This window comes from Leptinotarsa decemlineata, unplaced genomic scaffold (genome assembly GCF_025532065.1).
Source record: "Leptinotarsa decemlineata unplaced genomic scaffold, Ldec_3_MD MMD2_P_RNA_scaffold_14, whole genome shotgun sequence".
Taxonomy (NCBI): domain Eukaryota; kingdom Metazoa; phylum Arthropoda; class Insecta; order Coleoptera; family Chrysomelidae; genus Leptinotarsa; species Leptinotarsa decemlineata.
In genome coordinates, this window is record NW_027412528.1 from 1,528,164 (window position 1) to 1,549,296 (window position 21,133).

The following is a 21,133-nucleotide window of genomic DNA, read 5'->3' on the forward strand; positions in this document are numbered from 1 at the left end:
CAGAATGTCAACTGCAATTCTCTTCAAAGGACACCCACTGAGGTACTGCTTCAACCTTCCTCTGCCACTCTTCCACGTTTCGCTGGCAATTGACGCAATGGTACCTCTCATACACTATCGCTAGAGTTCAATTTACTCCAAAATGCCCTCCAGTGCGACCATCGTGGATCTGTTCAAGTATTTTCTGGATACTCCCCCTGACACTGGCTGAATATATTTTTCTAAACCCCGGCGCTCTCGTTCGGGTGATCTTGACCGCCAGTCTCTTCTTTCCTCGGACCCTGAAAGTGATCGACAGTCCCACCTTATATGTCCCTCTCTGTCGCATTTATAGTATTTAGGCCACCCTTTTGCCCTGGCTGCAGTTCCATTCATCAAATAATTCATGAAGAGTTCCTCTAGACCTACCATGAGTCGATCTGTTTCTTCGTCTTCCTTTCCGTTGATGACTCTTATTAGAACTTCTCGTTGTTGCAAAACATTTTGGGCAGCTCCAAGTTCTAGAGCATAAATGTTTCATGTTGTGCCATTCTCAGCGACTGCTGCAACTCCGTACCACGGATTCTGCAGCTGCCTCAAATTGTCTGCGATAAACTGACCATGAAGATTCGCCATCAAAAGTTGGAGTTTTAATAAAACTACTGCTAAAAGAGAAAGAGAGAGATGTCTTTTCCGGTTTGCATTTTTCTACAGCAATCCTTTTCTGCTATGGTGATTATTTCCGAAGTTCGCGGGAAATCTCTACAAATTTTTGGTCGACTCCTTCTAGCGTCTTTTCAAATTGCCTTCCGACTCATTCAAGCTCCTCTTCAAACTTTCTTTCAACTCCCTCAAGTTTCTCACCGACTACTTTTTCCAACTATTCCAAGAAACAAAGAAGGTGTTTCAAATTCTTCCTGAATGAATTCCTGTACCTTCCGTTCACTAACTTGGGAATATTTGAAATCTTCCAGTAATGAAAGGTAACTCTGTTTTTTCTGAATATTTACCAATAATTGGTCGTCTTCTCTGTATTGCACTGTCCGCGAAACTCCATTTTATCGATATGCTCGCAGATAGCGTTTATATATAACAATCAAAAAACTCCAGTGAAATTCATAACAAGTTCTTTTAAAAAATTAGAAGAGGCCGTAGATGATTTTCTTCTAGGAAATGATACTCTAGGAGAACTCAACATAAGTTCATTAGTTTCTGATAGAAAATGTCAATCATCCAGTAATTTTTTAGACTCATACAGTTACAATTGATACAATCTCCAACCAGGATAACAGAAGTCAGCTAAACTCATGGACTTGTGAATAACTTACTTCATATGTCACATGTTGTTATTGATATAGATGGTGTTTCCAACCATTTTGCTATCATTCTAGAGGTTTATATATCCAAAACAAAATATGAAAAGTTTGTTAGTCAGCGCAATTTCAGAAATCTTGAAGTGAACTCCTTCAAAGTAGATTTATCTCATGTCAACTGGAGCACTATTTATTTTTCAGATAAATGATGTAGATGATATGCTTTCTTTCTTGAGAGATACTTTAATAAAACTTTTCAATACACATATTCCTACTAGTACAATTAGAGCTACAGAGCGGCTTGAGTCCTGGATAACATAAAATATAAAACAAATACTTGAACCGAAACACAAATCATTTTAACGATACATAAGACTGAAAACTCCGGTAATAACCAACATAGCTGATAAGTGAGACGTTCGAGGCTGTGCTCTCCGATATAATCGCTACAAACTGTTTTCAATGTTGTAAAAAAGTCAAATCCAACGTATTATGTGTGTGTGCGATGCAGCGGAGTATTTCACAAAAACTGTTATGAGAAAACAAAGCTCGGAACAAAAAAGAAGGTTAAAAGGTGTCCTGCACGAAATGAAAAATGAAAAAAATGAGAACGATCGAGAAATGGGTGAACAGGAAGCTTATCTGGCTATAATTAAAGCTCTGCAAGATTATCAGCATAAGTCTGAATATTCAGAAGATGAAAAATGAAAATAAATCTTTTTATGACGAATCTATAAAAATGGAGCAAGACCTACTGGCCACAATCTCCGAACAAAAACAAACGATTTCTGAATTGAAGGAATTGGTGAAAACATTTACTGATAAAGAACTTATCTCGGTAGGTTTCCAAACCAGTAATAAAATAGTAAACACACTGACGGAAAATAAAAAACAAATGACTATTTCTTCTACACAAACTATTGACAAACTTGAGGGATATAGCAAGCCCTGATAATTCAGAAAAGACGGGTTGAATTCAGAAAAGACGAAAAAGAAAAAAATCAAAACAAATTGCCTAAATGAAATTAAAATGGAAAAAAGCCAGCACTTACTACAGAAACTGCGAAAAAGAAAGTTGAACGAAAAAGGAAGAAATCACATGACGGAAGAAGAAGGCTAGGGCTAGAAGGCTCTCATCTCAAATCGGGATGTTCAAGAAGAAAAAGTACAAACTGAGACAGGAAAAATCAACAGATCCATTGTGAAGAGCAGTCCCGGTAATGGCTTAGAAGATGCCATGTTGAGTTCACAAACAAATCCGATTGATAGTCTAGTAAAGAAAGAACGAAATTATTAGTTTACAAGAGGAGATGGCAATGATAGAACCAGACGAGCATATCCAGGAAAGTGGTGAATGTCTCGAAACACAGTCTGAAAAAGGAACCAGAAATAATATTCTCATTGTAGGCGATGAGTATGCTATGGACTTTGCAAAAGTCCTGAAGACTATGGTAAAGGACAACGAGTATGAAATAGAAACATACATACATAGAAACAAAGGTAAAAATTTCGGAACTAACAAAACTATTTTTATTAAGACTACACAATATGGACAGAGTGATTTTGTCTTCATCATGTTCAACTCTAATAATATAAGTAACAGTAAAGCTTCAAAGTCGACTTTGAAAAACGTACTTCCATTTGGAAGATATTTGAATATTTACATTGTAATGGAAAAACAGCAAACGGCAGATCACAAAATTGCTGATGCATTTGATCAGGCCATAACTAATTATATTAAACTCAATAGGAACTGTAATATCAGATTTCTAGTTGACCCTAAAGTGAAAAATAGCAAAATTTGTGTCTGCAGTAATATTAAACGTTTTATCTTAAACTCCAAGAATGTACATCATACCCTTAAAACAGTAGAATACTATTTAACAAACTATAGTGTAAATGATCCAACGTTTTTTCGTGAATACAATACACAATACAATACAATACAGAAATGATGACATTCTTGATACCAATGTAGAAAATGCACAGTATATTACCATATGCCATCAAAATGTACAATGCCTCTCTAACAAAATATTACTCTTAGATAATTATTTCGATACAGAAAAATGTGATCTTCTGTTACCGTCTGAACATTGTCAAATCAATGAAGCGATTGATCAGTTCAAGTTAAAATTTTTTTTCCTTTGCTCATTCTTTTGTAGAACTACAATAAGAAACGGTGGTGTTTCTGTTTATAAAAATGATAATTTCAGGGGTAACGTTCTAGAGTATGATGTAAAACATTTTTCCAAAGAAGGGGTTCTAGAATGCTGCCGAGTGAATTTATAAAGTTGTTACATTATATGTATTGTAATCTATCGACCTCCCAGTGGAAATTTTGACGAATTCTCACTATTACTCAATGATATTCTAACAAAAACATGTACAGAAAACAAAACTGTAATTTTAGGGGGAGATTTCAACATGAATTTCATAAAACATAGTGTAAATCGTTCCTTGGTCGAAAATTATCGAGATATGGTGTCACGCCTTCTAGAGTCTTTTCTGAACAATCGAAAGCAAGTTTTGAAACTTAATCAGTCCTACTTAGATACCTTACACATACCTCAAGTAGTTCCGCAAGGCTCGATCCTGGGATCATTTCTCTATGTAGTTTATGCGAATGATCTCATAAGATATAAGAGATAATATGCATATGGTGTGTTATGCCCATGATACTAATGTACTAGTAGCCCGGAACGATCTGAATGCATTTAAAATTGTAGCCGAAAATACTCTGGAACATGTGCTGAAGTGGTCGAAAAACAATAATCTGAAGACTAATGCTATGGTAATTACTCTGCGTGGGCACAATATAAACTGCAGACTTTTTGATGGTACCCCCAGTGAAATAGAAATGTCAACACTGGTAAATGCTGGGTTTGACGTAAACTTAATCTGGACCCCACATATTGACAATCTATGCACAAAACTGAGAAAATCGTGCTACTCCTTGAGGTTTATGGCAAATCATGGTAGTGAAGAGACGTTGGTGATCCTATCATGCTAATTTCCACTCCCTCCTGAAATATGGCATTTTGAACCGAGGAAATCGCTCCTCTGTAAATAGGGTGTTTACTCTACAAAAATATGCCATACGAATACTGGCAAAACTAGACTCTAGAAATTCGTGCAGACATTTTTTTAAAGAATTGAACATTTTAACAGTGGCAGGGACCTATATCCTAGAAGCCTGTGTTCACGTTTTTAAACAAAGATCTAGCAATATGGCTGAACGTTAACATAACTATAACACTAGAGGAAAACAGTTGCTATTACCAGTACACCATCGTACTGCCCTCTTTCACAAAAGTTATGAAGTGAATGGATGCAAGTTTTTTTATATTTTACCCGAGAGTCTGAAAAATTGTAAAAACGTATATGTGTTTGAAAAAATAACAAAACAATTCATATTACAAAAAAATTGTTACACTTTTGAAGAATTCTTCAACTAGATTTTGTTTTTTTTTAATCTGTGTGACTGTTATTTATTACTTATTGTGTATATACATCTATATATAATATATTATGTAATGCGCCCATTGACGTCTTTCACAATAATTTTGTCATAGTGTACATTAAACCCATTTGTATCATTGTGTGAAACTTCATTGATTGAAATAAACTGGTATTATTATTATCACCGGAGTGTGCGCTGGTCAGGCCCTATCCTCCGAAGCCCCGATACATTCGGGAGGGCGCGCCAGCATAATCAACCAATGACCACTCCCCACACTGTGGGGTAAGTGATCATTGGGTCCGAGAATCATGTGCCCTGAGCAAACGCACTGAGCCAAGAATGACAGCCTTCTGCATCTGTGCGGCTAAGATTTCTGCCTTAGTGCGGCAAGCCCGTATGATTTTGAGATTCGAGAGTAGAGAAGACATCATTCCACCAAGGACTCCAATAATCAGAACGACCATCTTGACAGAGTTATCTGGATAGAGTCTGTGGAGTTCGAAGAGAAAATCTCGATATTTTATCCGTTTTTTCTCCTCTTTTCTGACGATATTCGTCTCGCCAGGAGCTGAAAACTCCACGACAAATATCGTTTTGGTCTGGTGGTCGAGAAGGACTACATCAGGCCTATTAGCTTGTATGAGCCTGAGGGTGGGGAACGAATAGTTCCAATAAATTCGGCACTTCTCGTTCCCCACAACGGATTCAATATCCCCCGGAGCGTAGGGCAACACCGGTGTCTCGTCAATACCGTAAGAGTGCCGTAGATGGTAATATAGCACTCTCAGGGCCGCGTTATGTCGATGGATATAGGCCGCGACCGCATATGCTGGACATGCTGATAGCAAGTGCATTAGGGTCTCGGGCGCCTCTCGGCAGGCCCTGCACCTTGTGTCAGGAACCTCTATACCCATCACGCGACTGCGGTAGACTCAGGTGTTGAAGACACCATCCTGGCAAGCCATGATGAACCCCTCAGTTTCCGACTTCAGCCCACTCGACCTGAGAAAAGCGAACGTCAGGCGCTTTGATAAGCCAAGGTCTTCAATGTGATTGAAGAAGACCCCATGCATCGGCTTATCCCTGTGTCTCCGCAGAAGTAAGGTGATCTCTGCGGCTTTTATCTGAGCTTTTTGCTGAACGGGTTCCAACTCGGTGACAGAGTTGTAGTGACCTCGTTCAGAGTCGAAAACTATACCGAGTTCATCAGCTGCTCGAGCAGCTGCCCTAAGGAGAAATGCTCCAATTCCTGCTCTCTCATGGTCACGGACCATGCAGAGAAGGGGATCCGAACTCCTGACGACTTTACAGGCTGTATCCAGTACCATTCTGTCATGTAGACACTCCAAACTCAAAAGTCCACGACCTCCCTGTTGTCGGGGGAAGTACAACCGTGGAACGGACGATTTGGGATGCAAACTTCTATAGACATGCATCATTTTTCGGGTCCTTACGTCGAGTTGATACAGCTCCTCCCGAGTCAAGCATATTTGTTGCAGCTACTTTGTTCTTCCCCGACAGTTCCGATGACCAGATCTGTCGAAGTTTGTGCTGATACTTGCCGCGGAGAGAGTTTTTCACTGCAGTTACCTCTTGTGAGTGGCGTTGTTCCACCCCGAGGTAAGTATACGTCTCTCCGGCATCCAGATGGTGTAGAATGCTTCCATCTACGAGCTGCACATCCTCTCCGTAGTCCCCGCATCGTCCTCTTTTGAGATGAACCATTGCACATTTGTCTATCCCGAATTTCATACCGATAGCATGCGTGTACTCTTCCACCACCCTCAAGGACTGATAGAGATCCTTCTCTCCAGAGGCATGAAATTTAAGATCATCCATATAAAACAGATGGGTGACCTTGTGCCTCCGGTTTCCGGGGGTGCCACAGTTATATCCTCGAGTCTTTCTGAGCGCAACGGATAATGGCAATAGTGAGATGCAGAATAGAAGGGGGCTGAGGGAATCACCCTGAAATACACCCCTTTTGAAAGTGACCCACCCTGTTTGAACTCTTGCTTGACCAGATGTTATGGTGAAGCGAGTTCGCCAAAGTGGTGTCAGTTGTTCAATGCATCTCACTATGTTGTCGGGTACCGCAAGGCATCTGAGCAAATGCAAGATGAGCTCATGCGAAATTGTATCAAATGCCTTACGGTAATCGATCCAGGCCATAGAGAGGTTACGCTTATATTGTATCGAGTCCTGCGTTACACATCTATCGATGAGCAGGTTCTCTTTACATCCAGCGACTCCTCTCTTCGACCCTCTCTGCTCATATATCCGTTCGAACACTCGGTCAACTGCGGTGAGTATTCGTGTGTATAAGATGCTTGTAAACAACTTATAACACGAATTCAAGCATGTTATCGGTCTGTAATTCTTAGGAATCGACAAATCTCCGCTTTTGGGGATAAGAACGGTCCGCCCCTCGACAAACCAATCCGGAATCGGATTGGATCGGATCGGATCGGATCAACTCATGGCTCTCCATCGAGCCATGAGTTGAAAACTCTGGCCAGATGGTGGTGGGTACTTGGTAGTTTTTTCCACCAATAAGTGTTCAGCCCATCTGGGCCTGGAGCAGCAAAGTTCTTGGAACCAACGAGGGCCCTTCGAACGTCATCCGGGGTTATCGGGTTGCGCAGTGCATTGGGCTCAGGCTGTCGAAGCTCTCTGTTGAAAGCTTCGAACTGCGCTAGGGCTGGAGTGTCTAAGTTGAGTGGCTGCGGGTGTTCATAGATATCCTTCCAGAAGGATTCCACCTGATCAGCGGTCGGCGGATTATCCACAACACGTGGAGGCTCTTGGAATAAGCGAGAAGGTATCTCGCGGAACCCAAGGTTTTCCGCGATACTTCTCGCTCGCCTCACTAGTGACTTCTTAGCAGCCACTAGCATTCGTATCCTATCAAGGCAGTGCTGTTTGGTGGTCAGCAGCACGCCTTGGCTCAAAGTGTGATGGATACGTCGTAGATTGGCGGCTATTCGCCGCACTGCGGGCGTGAAAGGCCTGTTGGCTGCCCTGTAATCCATCACACATTGGATACGAGACGCGTGTTGTCTCGCCGACGTGATTTTAGCCTCCATCTTGTGTACACGCCGTTCAATCTTCCGAACCGCAAGGCCGGGATTTCGTCCTTCCGATTCGGAAAGCGATTGGACGACGTTATACACGGCGGTGTTGATTTGCCAGATGTCAGCCTCTTCTGTTAGAACACTATGAACCTCCGCATCCAAACGAGCCAGTTCTTGTGGCTTCAGGGGCTTAATCCTGTGGAGCGCCCTGCGTGTTCTGATTGTCGTCTCCATTGGTGGTATGGTGCTGGTCTCCTCTCCAGCCGTACCAACGGGTGGTAGAACTGCCACTTCCACCACTTCGTTAGCAGGCTGGAAAGGAGCTATATAGCCCTGCCGCCGAAGATAGGATATGTGATCCCTAAGGTTTTGGGCGGAAGAGGCGGCATGCTCCTGATGTGTTTCACACCACAGAGCATGCAATCACTACTCTCGTAGCAATGCATAAGGCTATCTCTTAGTTCATGCGTCCACTCAAAATGTCCGTTTTCATTGCCAGGGTTGTCATCAGTAGGCAAATCATCGTTTTGGGCCCCACCACCTTGCCTCTGACCCCTCCGAGCGGGTCGATTGTGGGGGCCCCTTCCTTGATTATTGGGAACCAAGTGTTGGGTCCACCGGGTGGTTAGCCCTGTGGACCCACGGCCGGCACCGGAGGAAGAATAGAGTTCTCCTTCCCGGGTGCGCCTGGGCTGCCGGTCCGGTTTTGCACCAGTTGCTCGGGTAAGTGGTGTCGCAACTCACCAAAGGCCAAGGGTGTTATTATTATTATTATTATTATTATTTTGGGAAAACTATAAGGAATTACGTAACTATGTCTCTAGTGCTGTCTGTCGAAAAAAAGGTTTATTATCTCAATTATGTACTTCGACAGAAGAATTATAAGGTTACATCGAATACCCGCAGATCCTTTGAGGTACTTCGAGATGAGAAAACTCCAGCTATTCCTCTGTTTTTGAAAAAATTGAATGATGTGAACGAACATTTCATCAACATACCAATATTAAAAAAACTGTGAGTCAAATAACTTTATGCGAAACATATTACAATACTATGTACTATATAGAAAACAGTTTTTTTTATTATGTAGACTTGCAAGAAGTGAATAAGCACTTTAAACAGTAGCAATGCTATTAGGCTCTCATGAAATCACGATTAGTATGGGAAATTTAATTTTGCCCATTTATTGGAATGAATTAAATATATTTTCAACTATGTCCCCGAGACTAGTAAATTTCCCTCCCAATGGTAACATGTCAGAGTTTAAGCCATAGATTACGTTAAATCATAGATTACGTTAAAAGAAACAAATCTTATTACCCCCGTTCAATCTGGATTTCGCCCTCTATATGACACTACCACGGCTCTGAGTTTTGTCACTGACGACATATCCAAATCACTTGAAGGAAATTTCACATGTCTCTTAATGCTTGATAACAGTAAAACATTTGATCCTTCTGTATTGTGCATAAAACTTAAGTGCTTTGGTTCCATCCATGATGCAGTGTCACTTTTGAATAGTTATCTCTCCGAAAGGAATCAATCGACTATGTTCAGTTCTGGGACCGCTCTTTTTCGCAATTTATTTTATTGACTTCCATGAACTTGTTGGTATTAATAAAATACATCACTACGCTCCAGAGATATTACACTCGTAGCGTAACATGAGTAAATATGTAAATACTAAGCCAACTATTTTATAATTTTTTTATCTGATCAATACCGTAAATTGCTGAAGAGTGTGGTATGATTGCTGCTGCTTAGGACCTTCCGAATTATTTTTTATATTTTAGTACGTTATCAACATCAATATTACCCTTTTCTCAATGAAACCGTTTAACATAATAATTTATTAAGTATTTCATTTCCAAGTTTTTAGTTTCTAATTTTGTTACTCAATTCTTCTCATTCTGTTTAGTTCATTTAGTGCCTCAGTATTATAAGGCAATATGTAATCCGCCATTTTGTAGTTGGGGCCATTTTGAATTGGCATCTTTTTCAGAGTACTACTATTCTACTCGTCAAACCCTGTCATTTGATACCCCCATTGAGGTAGTTGTGAAAAATATGTAATCCGCAATTTTTTAGCTGCGGCCACCTTGAATTGGCATCTTTTTCCAAGTGTACTATTATTTTACTAGTCAAGCCCTGTCATTTGAAACCCATATTGAGGTAGTTGTGAAACAATATGTAATTATTTTGTAGCTACGACCATCTTGAATTTATTATATTGTATAGTCATTAAAACTGAAGGTGTGTAACAAATATCAGATCAATCTGTTAACAGGAAGAGGGTCAAATTTCAATTACTGAATTTGATCTAAACAAATAAAGAGGGCAAGCTAAATAAAACCGTTTTAAAAGTCTGAAGTTGAGTCTCTGTGAAACAATAATATTTTCAAGATTAGCTTGATGCGATTGATTGTATCTACGGACCCGCCTTATAACAATTGGATGCAACGCGACTCTAACGTAAACAAAATAGTTGTGTCAGATATTCCTATGGTATCCAAAAGTATGATCATATAAGTCCGTCCTTTCGAAATTCTGGCTGGCTTTCACTCTAGTATCTAAGATAAATCAATTTGCTTACTTTCGGGCACATAATTCTTGTTTCGGAAATACGTGAAATACTGGTTGTGCATTGTCACACAGTGGCACTTCTCGTAATAAGTATATTTTACTCTTTCCCAGGCATTCCGCAACAATGTATACTCGAAGTTCCTCCTCTAATGCGACAAAGTTGTATAACACCATCCCTACAGAGTTTCAAGAAACTTCAAGAAAAGGTTAAAAGATATGTTTCTCACACGACAGTGATATTATGGTACGACATATGCGGGACGATTTGGGTAATTTCTCACATAATGTGTTTTTTCTCGGCTTTACTTGTTTATTGAAGTTATTTGATTTTTTGATGCCCGAACAATATAAACAAAAACATACCAATTGAGGTTGGGTTTGAAAGCAGCTCTCATAACCGAACTCCGCCAATTCATCATACTATGCATTATTATTATTATTATTATTTTATCGAAGTATGCGCTGGTCTGGCCCTATCCTCCGAAGTTCCGATACATTCGGGAAGGCGCGTCAGCATTATCAACCAACGACCACTCCCCACACCGTGGGGTAAGTGATCATTGGGTCCGAGAATCATGCGCCCTGAGCAAGCGCAGTGAGCCAAGAATGGCATTCTTCTGCATCTGTCCGGCTGATATTTTTGCCTTAGTGCGGCAGGCCGGTATGATTTTAAGATTCGAGAGTAGAGAGGGCATCATTCCACCAAGGACTCCCATAATCAGAACAACCATCCAGAGTGGTCTGGATAAAGTTTGCGGAGTTCGAAGAGAAAATCTTGATATTTTATCTGTTTTTCCTCCTCTTTTCGGACGATATTCGTCTCGCCAGGAGCTGAAAACTCCACGACAAATATTGTCTTGCTCTGGTGGTCGAGAAGTACTATACCAGGCTTATTAGCTTCTAGGAGCCTGAAGGTGGGGAAGGAATAGTTCCAATAAATTCGGCACCTCCCGTTCCCTACAAGAAATTCAATATACCCCGGAGCGTAGGCCAACACCGGTGTCCCGTCAATATCGTAAGAGTCCGTAGATGGTAATATAGCACTCTTAGGGCCGCGTTATGTCGATGGATATAGGCCGAGACCTCAGATACCAGACATGCTGATAGCAAGTGCATTAGGTTCTCGGTCGCCTCGCGGCAGGCCCTGCACCTGTCAGGAACCTCTATACCCATCACGCGACTGCGGTAGACTAAGGTGTTGAAGACACGTACCATCCTGGCAAGTCATGATGATCCCCTCAGTTTCCGAATTCAGCCAACTCGACCTGAGGAAAGCAAAAGTCAGGCGCTTTGATAAGCCGAGGTCTCCAATGTTACTGAAGAAGCATTGGCTTATCCTTGTGTTTTCGCAGAAGTGAGGTGATCTCTGCGGCTTTATATGAGCTTTTTGCTGAACGGGTTCCAACTCTATGACAGAGTTGTAGTCACCTCGTTCAGTGTCGAAAACTGAACCGAGTTCATCAGCTGCTCGGGCAGCTGCCTTAAAGAGAAATGCTCCAATTCCTGGTCTCTCATGGTCACGGATCACGCAGAGAAGGGGATCCAAATTATTATTATCATTATTGTTTTTAACCGTAGTTTGTGCTGATCAGGCCCTATCCCCCCGAAGCCCCGATATATTCGGGAGGCCGCCCCAGCATTATTAACCAATGACCACTGCCCACACCGTGGGGTAAGTGATCATTGGGTCCGAGAATCATGTGCCCTGAGCAACCGCAGTGATCCTAGAATGACAGCTTTCTGCATCCGCCCGGCTAAGATTTATGCCTTAGTGCGGCAAGCCGGTATGATTATTACTATTATTATCATTATTATTATAATACTCGTGTTTGACTAGTCCTGTATAATAATGTTTTCTCATGTATCGTAAAATTGTTTAATATACATTTGGTGAATCTTTAAAAGTGTAACAGTCAACAACAAAAAGATTAGAAGGAAAAGTTACTGCCTTATTCCTAGTTTTCACTATCAAAATTATGACCTATTCGAGTTTCATTTGGAAATTATATTATATTTTTTCATATGTTGCAAAGGTACTTATAAACGCAATAGAATGCAAAAAACTTCTAGAAGGAAACAACTTCCATCTTCCACAATTCGTTTTACATTCCGATCAATTTTAGGCATTTCTCTAACAGAATCTTCAACAGCATGTTATCCCAGCAAATCAAAATCCTGGAATTCATCTTTAGAATATGTCATGCAGAAGAAACTCAACTGTACAATAAACCTATCTAACCAAACTACATATTGATCATTTTAATACTATTCAAATGGATCCAGGTCAATAAATAAATGTCTTCCCATCTAATTAAATAATTCACAAAGCACGCAAAGGAAACAAATATTTTGGTTATCGAAATCCAGTAATAAGTCTTGTTGGTATTTGATCCCAAATTAGACATACGAGTAAACCGAAACACGTAAATAAATAACAACTCCACCAAGAGCATTAATTCTCTTGTGGGGCGTGGGAGGAGTTGTTACTATGAGTTTGCTTTTAGAAATGTTGCAATTGCGAGAGTCTGCGGTCGTTAGCGAAATGCATTCCTCTTGTGAGCTGTATCACAGCATACCTAACAATCAGCACGGACACTCTACGATGCCACCTTTGATCTCAAAAAGTATGAAGACGCCATCTTGAAAAGAGGATTACTCAAAGCCAGACTTGCGACATGGTGTCCATAACAGAGGCGTACTGGAAATTTTATCTTGTCATAATTCATGAAATTGAACTTTTTTTTCAAAAGACTTCATCTAATAAAATAAGGTTCGTCATTTGATTATTTCTATTTTATTCACCATAATGAATAATTCACCATAATTCACCATAATGAATAATATATTGATACGATACTATTTGTAATTCTTTCAAATAATATAAGAAGTGATAGGGTTTCAGAATTAGATTTGACTGGCACAAAATGTGAGGATCAGTTTACGGAAAACATCATCTCGTTTGGTTTGTTGCAACCCACGCAGAAATTTTCCTCTATTCATACTATAAGAGCCGTAGATGTGACTGGAACCTTTGGTGTTAAAGAAGAAACATTCGAATGGAGTCCAATTTCTTAAACTCCAAACATGTTTGTACTTGTTGCACGTTTCCACTATCCAAGTTAGCATCTTCAGAAGTGAAATTGATATTAAACATCAATTAATAAGATGCTAATTTGGTTACTGAAACGTGCATCGAGTACGAGTATGGTGTATGGGAAATTGAGCTCTAATCAAAAGGTTTCATTAAGGGGCGATTATAGTAAGGTATGATCCTCAACTAAAGATTATCTAATTTTGGTCAGCATACCTCATTTGTTTAATATCACCATCCAATTGTTAATACATGCATGCATGTATGTATGTGTATCTATAGTATCTTTTACAGATAAGTAATTTGCTCACAAAAAGGAAGGGTTTTTTTTCTAAAACAACTACTCCTAAAGGCTTTGTATTACATAAAAATGATTTTTACTTGAACAGTTTGTATATTATTATTATTTACATATGTACCTTGAATCGGTCAGATAACATTTATAAGATTACACATCATGTATGTATGTACTGTACAGAAAAGTATAGTGTAATTCTTAAATACCTGTATTCATTCATTCAACCTTGGAAATCTGAATGTAATCTAGTAACCCAGACAAATTTGTTTTTGCAAATGACAGCTGTTCAGAGAGCTTCACCTAATAAAGAAGGATTTTGTTTTCTATTTTCAATGATTTGGTGAAGTAGAAGTTGAACACAGTTTCATTGAAACGAAATAATAAGTTTTTGAAATTTATATTAACTATCATAGATTCTTTAAGTATTATGTAAATTGTTTTTTAAATTTCATCTCAACTGGGATAAAATTTCCGTGACCTTTGTGAAAAATTATTCTAGATATTCATGGTAAATTTTTATTGAATATATATGGATCTTCAACATTCATTAGTGCTTCCAAATAATTAATTTATTTTTTCTTGTCTTTTTCTGAATATTTCTCTGAAATCTGAAATTTCTATTAATATATTTCAGAAAATAATATAGTCTAACTCTACTATATAATGTCATTAAGTGAAAAAGAGGAAAATTCTGACAAGGATGAACAAAAACAAATTTTTTGAAGGAAGTTACGAATCGTATATCATTACTCTGAGTGAGAAAAGATTCAAAATCATTTTGAAAGCTCACTTCCAAGGTTGAAATAAAATAGACAAAATCATTATGGGGCATTTTTAAATTTCCAAAGGTGTCCAGACTACCGTTTTCATAAGCCCTAAAATAACAATACAAAGATTCATCATCTAAATCAGTATATGTTTTGGAATACTGAAGGCAACAATCACAACAATGTATTTTTAGAGTTTAATTTATCAGGTACCCACATATATACTTGGTAATATTTTGTTCTAATAGGTCATGAGATCTATAATCTGTATCAATTGATGGATTGTGTGGGTTTTTTACAGTGATCACTTCCTCAATTTCAGATCTACTTTGCCGTGGAAAATCTGCAATTTTCAACAAAATTTGGTCTGTATCACCTTCGCAGTTTTCAGTTTCAGAATTCAATAAGTTCACACATAATAATTTTTTGAAACTTCTTTGGAACTGAATGGGAGTTGAATTGCTCCAATTCCCATTTTGCTGTCTTATTTGTCCAAAAAAGTTTTCCACACTATCCTGGTTGATCCTACGAGTGAAGAGGTATTCAAACTTCGATTCTTTAAAAATGGTCCATAACTGTCTCAATCCATTAATGTAAATTCTCCAGCCTTTAATAAATTTCAGTCGATTAGTTATATTACAAATATTTTTATCCAAAATTATTAACTCTTTCAGGAACTTGTCTGAATCTTCCAAAAAATCAACCTGATATTTCAATCTCTTATAAGCACGATTATATGTCTTTGTATTTTTTGTTGTAGAAGAATTCATCAAATCGAACAATTTATCAAATTTATCCACAACTTCAGTTGTTGGGGCAGCTGTTGCTGGTAGAACTCCAAACCGTATGTAATCTGTTTTTCCGTTAATCAGCTGTCGCCCCCATACGAACGACTACTCTCAGAAGTTGAGAAACTTGTGCGAGCTGAGGACTAACGAGGTCTTACATTTTAACGTGTGATTCCTAACACGGTGTAGAGGCTTAAACTAGCAGAAACAGTTTCACTCAACACCTGGGTGGCTAATTTAACCTTCATTTTCTCAATTCCATTCGGAAAAATTTGGGAATCTGTCAATTTGGGAACAGCTCTCAAAGCATAGTTTTTGTCATGTTGGTAAACAGTTTTTATATATTCCCATGGAGTCTTCTTATTTTTAAAAACAAAATGGTGACGTAATAGGTAATTTTATGAGATGAGGGGTATCAAACATCTGGAATATTTTTTGATCATTCACATAAAAAAATGGTTTTTCTACAGTCACACCAAGAATATTTGACAACTTCCAGTTATTTGATCCCAGGTCACTAACCACTACAGTAACTTTCAATCCACATTCAAAGAGTGCCTAGATAGTTTCAAAATGAATTTCTTTCAACTTTTCTGGAGTGCAGGTGGAGCGATGAAAATAAACCGATAAGGGTTGTTTCCAGTTCCTGAATAGCCCTTTCACCAAGAATGTTGTGACATTTTCAGCTGGATGGAATGATTTTAACCCATTACCATAATCTTCCAAACCGGTTATCTCATCACTGCCTAAGTCGTAAAATAAATTAGATTTCATTGCCATTTCATCAAAACACAAAATTTATCTTGTTCAGACAAATTTTTGACCTTAAGCTGTAGCAACTTCAAAACTGAATTATTCAATCCTGGTTTAATTTTGATATTCTCAACATGCCTCAATAGTGTTCTGTAGCTGGGTAAACAGAGGGTTTTAACTAATTTATTTTTATATAACTTAGGTCCAGTAAAGTACATTCCAAAACATTCTGTTTTGAATTCGGTTGAATATCTTCGTCCCTTAGGTTTTTTCTGTGATTGCAAAACTTGGATATTGATGAAATCAGCCAAATTCTTCGAAGGACAAAACTTATTTGTCAGGTTTTTGTAACCTTGCAAAGAAAGGTTTTCCAAAACTTTTTTTAGCAGTCAATAACATGTTCTCCAGCTCCTCAACCAGATTTTTCAAACGGTAATTCTCGTTCCTCAAGTTTTTGGTAACACTTCTAAGATTCTCTCTTCGAGGGGTGTGAGCTGAGCAATGAGGAGATGTTTGTGTTTAACAATCTGGAGATATCATTCTTTCACGTAATGGGGGTAATGCTGTACTTAAAAGCTGTAGTGGTTCTCGATGCTGATCTGAAAAAAAATTTGAAACATTTAACACAGCGCCTGTCGTTGGCATATAGGCAGGGGAATAACTGGACTTTCTCTTTCTTTTTGTGAATGAATCAAACGTCTTTGAATGATATACATAGCTGTCAATAGAGAGTGTTTGTAATTTTTTTGATTTTACTTTTTTCATAGAACTGGTGATTTCTATTTTTCGATTCTGAGAAAAAGAGCTAAAAAATTATTCACACCTTATTCTCTCCACAAAAATGCCCAATTTCTTATTATGATACAGAATTGTTTTATTACCTGGGTTCAAAAGAATATTCTGCTGAATAATGATTTTGCATGTCACAGAATTTTCTGGATCTACCACATAATGTTCAGAATCTAGATGGTTTTGATATCCAGAAGTATCTTCATCAGCTGTAAAGAAGAAATCAATTACTATATTGGATATAATGAAAATGTGCCCGAAAATACAAATGAGTTAAGTTTCAATGATAGATTTGTTTTTGTTCTGAATGAGGATAATCTCACAATTGAGAACTGCAAAGTTTGAAGCAATCTGAATATCAATCAACGGTTGTTTGACTACTTCAAACTCATTTGAAATTGATACTAATATGGAGACAAACATGTCTGATATATTCGATAACTAGCAGCAGATGAGATGAATCTAACATGATGATTGCAAAAAATTTATTGCAATTTTTGTATTTACCGATTACTGTGGTGAATGCAGCGTATGTGTGATCCCAATGTGAGTTTTAGGAACTTTCCAATGTGGGAAAAATCGATGGCACAGCATTGGGCTTCAGTCTGTTTTTAAGGTGATTGAGAAAGTGTTTGTCCTCAAAATGCCCTTCACACATTCTGTATTTATGCAGATTCCCAGCTTTTCCTCTCAAATCATCACGACCACATGCCACTGTCTCAAGTAGCCCTAAAAAAATTTGTTGGCTTTTAGGAACATTGAAGAATACTCAATAACAAGTGAATGCTTGTCTTCTCAATTTTCGTTGAATGTATCCAACATAAAATGTTTCATAGTTAAGTGATCACATAATATAGGGAAATGCTAAGATTCTACCTAACGATTATGAAAGATTTCATGAATCCATTTTTTAGGATTTCTCTACCCAGTAAATGAAAAAACTCTTGAGTTCTTATCAGATCTGAGGTTGTAATTCAGTTGAAAATATTTCAAAAAAAGCTTGAAAGGGGCAGCAGAGAAACTTCCGAAATGTTGGCAAGGGGAAAGATTGCAATATTGCAGTTATGTATGTAGGCAAATATTCCAATTTGCCCTAGACAGATAATATAACAATTCCGAGCTTTTTCCAGGGAAGAGAAAAGACAGAAAATGGATTACAAGCATTGATTTCAAGACATTCCTACCTCCTCAAGATACATTCAAATAATATTTATGAAAGAGTTTGACTCACCTATCAATATCTTTTGGAAACGTAAATAAACTCTTATTTGTCTTTAACCTGCTGCTTCTATACTTCACTACAGCACAAATATGACCACTTTTTTTCTGTTTATCCATTGTAATAATAATAAAACAATCACAAAATAAAGCAACACACAATTTCTCTCTCTCTATTTTGGATGGTCGTTGCTTCCTATCTTCAGGGGCATATGACCAACAACACATAATGCTTTTCAACATTGCCGACATAGCGACGCGAAGTATATGCGCGTACTTTTTCCGCCCAAGAGAGTGTCCGTGCTGGTTAGGTATGCTGTGGCTGTATACTTTCTCATCGAGTCTTTCACGTTTGTGAACAAATTCATGGAATGATCTAATGAAAATTTATTTAGTATAGGCTATTCACGTTAAGAAGAGAATGACGTCATTTTTGGTAACTTTGTATATCCAACATAACAACGTTAAAATTCCCACTGAAATGCGTTCAACAGCAGAAGCTAGTAACATTTCATTTTGTAAGTTGCTCAACTAATAGTTAAGTTAAAATGTCTAAAGCATTGTCGAAATAGTCTCAACAAATACTGAAAGTAGGTAAGGATAATAGCAATAAAACATATCAACAGTACAAAAAAATTTGAAAGTTCGAAATAGGGCACATGTTGGCAACGCCGTAACTTGTCATCTTGACGTCATTCTCTTCTTAACGTGAACAACCTATAGTTGTTGACAAAGCGTGATTCTTAACAATGTATTTTAACTGAATTTCACTATATGTGTTCTTTACATCTGAACTATTTGGAAAGTTTCTCGACGTATACATTATTTTGGCTGGATTAATTTAACTGTACGTGTTTGTTCGATTCCAAGTAACTATTCACTTACGCAAAAATCAAGATTTCACCACTATTTGACTTCCGTACTCATTATTTACTCCGCTGGCGAATAATTTCATTTTTGAATTATTAGTTTAGTGTTGTTCGAATACAAACATTTGAATTGGCAAAAACCAATTTTTTTAAAAATGTTTCAGATGACAAAGAAGAAGAAATGGAAGGAATAGAATCGAAGAAATAGAAGAATGGTCATACTATTTTACTGATAAACTAGAAGAATATTAAATTAGAGGTAATGCATACGACCTTATAAAATCATATTTGTCTGGAAGATACCAAGTCGTAGCTATATATCAAAATGACGAACAAACTTATTCTAATAGAAATCTCAGTACTCAAGTAGTTTCACAGGGGTCTATTCTGGTACCAATATTGTTTCTGATATATGTAAATGACCTTCCAGTCACTTGGTGCAGGTTTGGTGTATCAATTCGCATATGATACGTCGATAACAGTTGATTTTATGGCAATAAAGAATATTATACTTTTGACGAGATGAAAAAGATTCATATGCAGGTAGTCCAAAAATGACAACTTTAATCTATAGTGAGTATTTTTATTCAATATATCAGATACTTTTTTTAAAGGAAAGTGTTTATGAACTGATTGATGAAACAACGATAAAAATAAAAACAACAATAAAAATTAATTGGCGCTCCAGGGCGACTTCATTGGTTCCAGTGGCGCATTTGCTTTTTCAGCTGCAGGAAACCCCGGAAAAACCTGCAGCACCACATACATGAGTATTGGGGTTCAGGATTATATTGTTTGAAAAAGTACTAACAGATTCGATATCTAAGAAAAGGAAATCTAAATGTATGACAAAAATATTCGAATTAATCAGTTGAAAAATACTCGAAAGATGGGAATCAATATACAATGATAATGGAATATAAAGTATAATTATGCTAATTTGTTCGTCGCCTGCCAATATACATTTCTTTCGACAATGAATGAAGATGTATAGGCAATATCAGCGATACCTTCAAATGGAACATTTGAAATCGAACAGTTCTCACGACTTTTGAAAGTAATGAATTTTCACTTGTTCCGTCAAGCACCTTCGGATACTTGGCTACGTATGGAAACATTCCAAATCGGACACAAACAATTGATATGAATCAATATGTAGTACTAACTAGACGAATGTTTGAAAAAAGTTATGATTTTGAGAGACGATGTCTGACTTCACAATGGTACTTGATTTATAATTTCACATCATGAAACTACTGTTATTTTTTTCTGAGTTTCAAATATTAATGAATTGGTTTATTCTAGATTTAAAGTTGCTTTGAAGGACAACGCTATCTTGGTTACTTGATTCAATGTTGAAAAAAATAACTGAAGATGAAATATATTCCCCTTTACAAAATAATGCAGCCTCCAAAATGCACCCAGGTTATTACTTTCTCTTTTGGCAACATTACTGAGTTTAATCTTCACTAACGTTTAGCTTTCAATGTAGACTTTCACAAATATCTTCACGTAATCTGTATGTTCGTAACTGTTCCATCCTGAGTAAGGAAAGCCGATGACATCTCCCTTTACGAATTAGTCATCTATGGGATCGATGGAAGACTCAATCTATGAATATCAAAGATAAATGTGGCTCTCAAAAGCAGTATGTTGCAACGCTAAGTTTTGACATTGATTGCCAGACAAGATTCGTCCATTGCAGCTTTCACTTCAAGATAACTAGTGGGAACGAAAGTCCGAAAACAAAGCATTTTTAGTGATCCACCACCAGAGAGCGCCGTATGTTTCATGAGTGGTGTAAGGCGGAACCACAAATGCGTCCCTGGACTCAACTATCCTCAAAGGATGAGCCAAAGTTAGAAAAGCTAGTCCTTTGAGGTCAAAAATGATTTTTTTGGCTCGCGAATGTTTGGTTTTTGGGTTTTTGGTTTTGAAATGCAGTAGGCAACTTTGGCTTTATTAAAAATTTGTTGCACGTTCTATATGTTTGTTGAACAAAATAATATTTCAAGAAGTCGAAACCTTACTGAAGTACGAACCGTTATCCAAAATTCAAAAAACAATAAATCATTCACGAAAAAAATATCATAAAATATCGCCGTGTAAATTTTGGAAAAAATATGTAACCTCTATACGGACGGAACT

The 21,133-nt window shown here is 37.7% G+C and overlaps 2 protein-coding genes across 7 annotated transcripts in view; both read right to left on the bottom strand.

Moving 5' to 3' along the window:
* mbl (splicing regulator muscleblind) overlaps positions 1 to 21,133 on the bottom strand; it is a 684,538-nt gene that overhangs the window by 475,278 nt on the left and 188,127 nt on the right. The gene's annotated exons all lie outside the window — the stretch shown is intronic.
* LOC111512338 (uncharacterized) lies at positions 6,604 to 18,718 on the bottom strand. Its single transcript, XM_074176561.1, has 3 exons — positions 17,406 to 18,718; positions 16,991 to 17,107; positions 6,604 to 16,708 (listed from the first exon to the last, which is right to left on the bottom strand). The coding sequence occupies exon 3, from the start codon at positions 8,061 to 8,063 to the stop codon at positions 7,233 to 7,235; it is 831 nt and encodes a 276-aa protein (XP_074032662.1). The 5' UTR covers positions 8,064 to 16,708; positions 16,991 to 17,107; positions 17,406 to 18,718; the 3' UTR covers positions 6,604 to 7,232.

What these genes read in the sequence shown, in the direction of transcription:
- LOC111512338 (XM_074176561.1), bottom strand. Translation starts at nt 8,063, where the DNA reads ATGGAGACGACAATCAGAACACGCAGGGCGCTCCACAGGATTAAGCCC.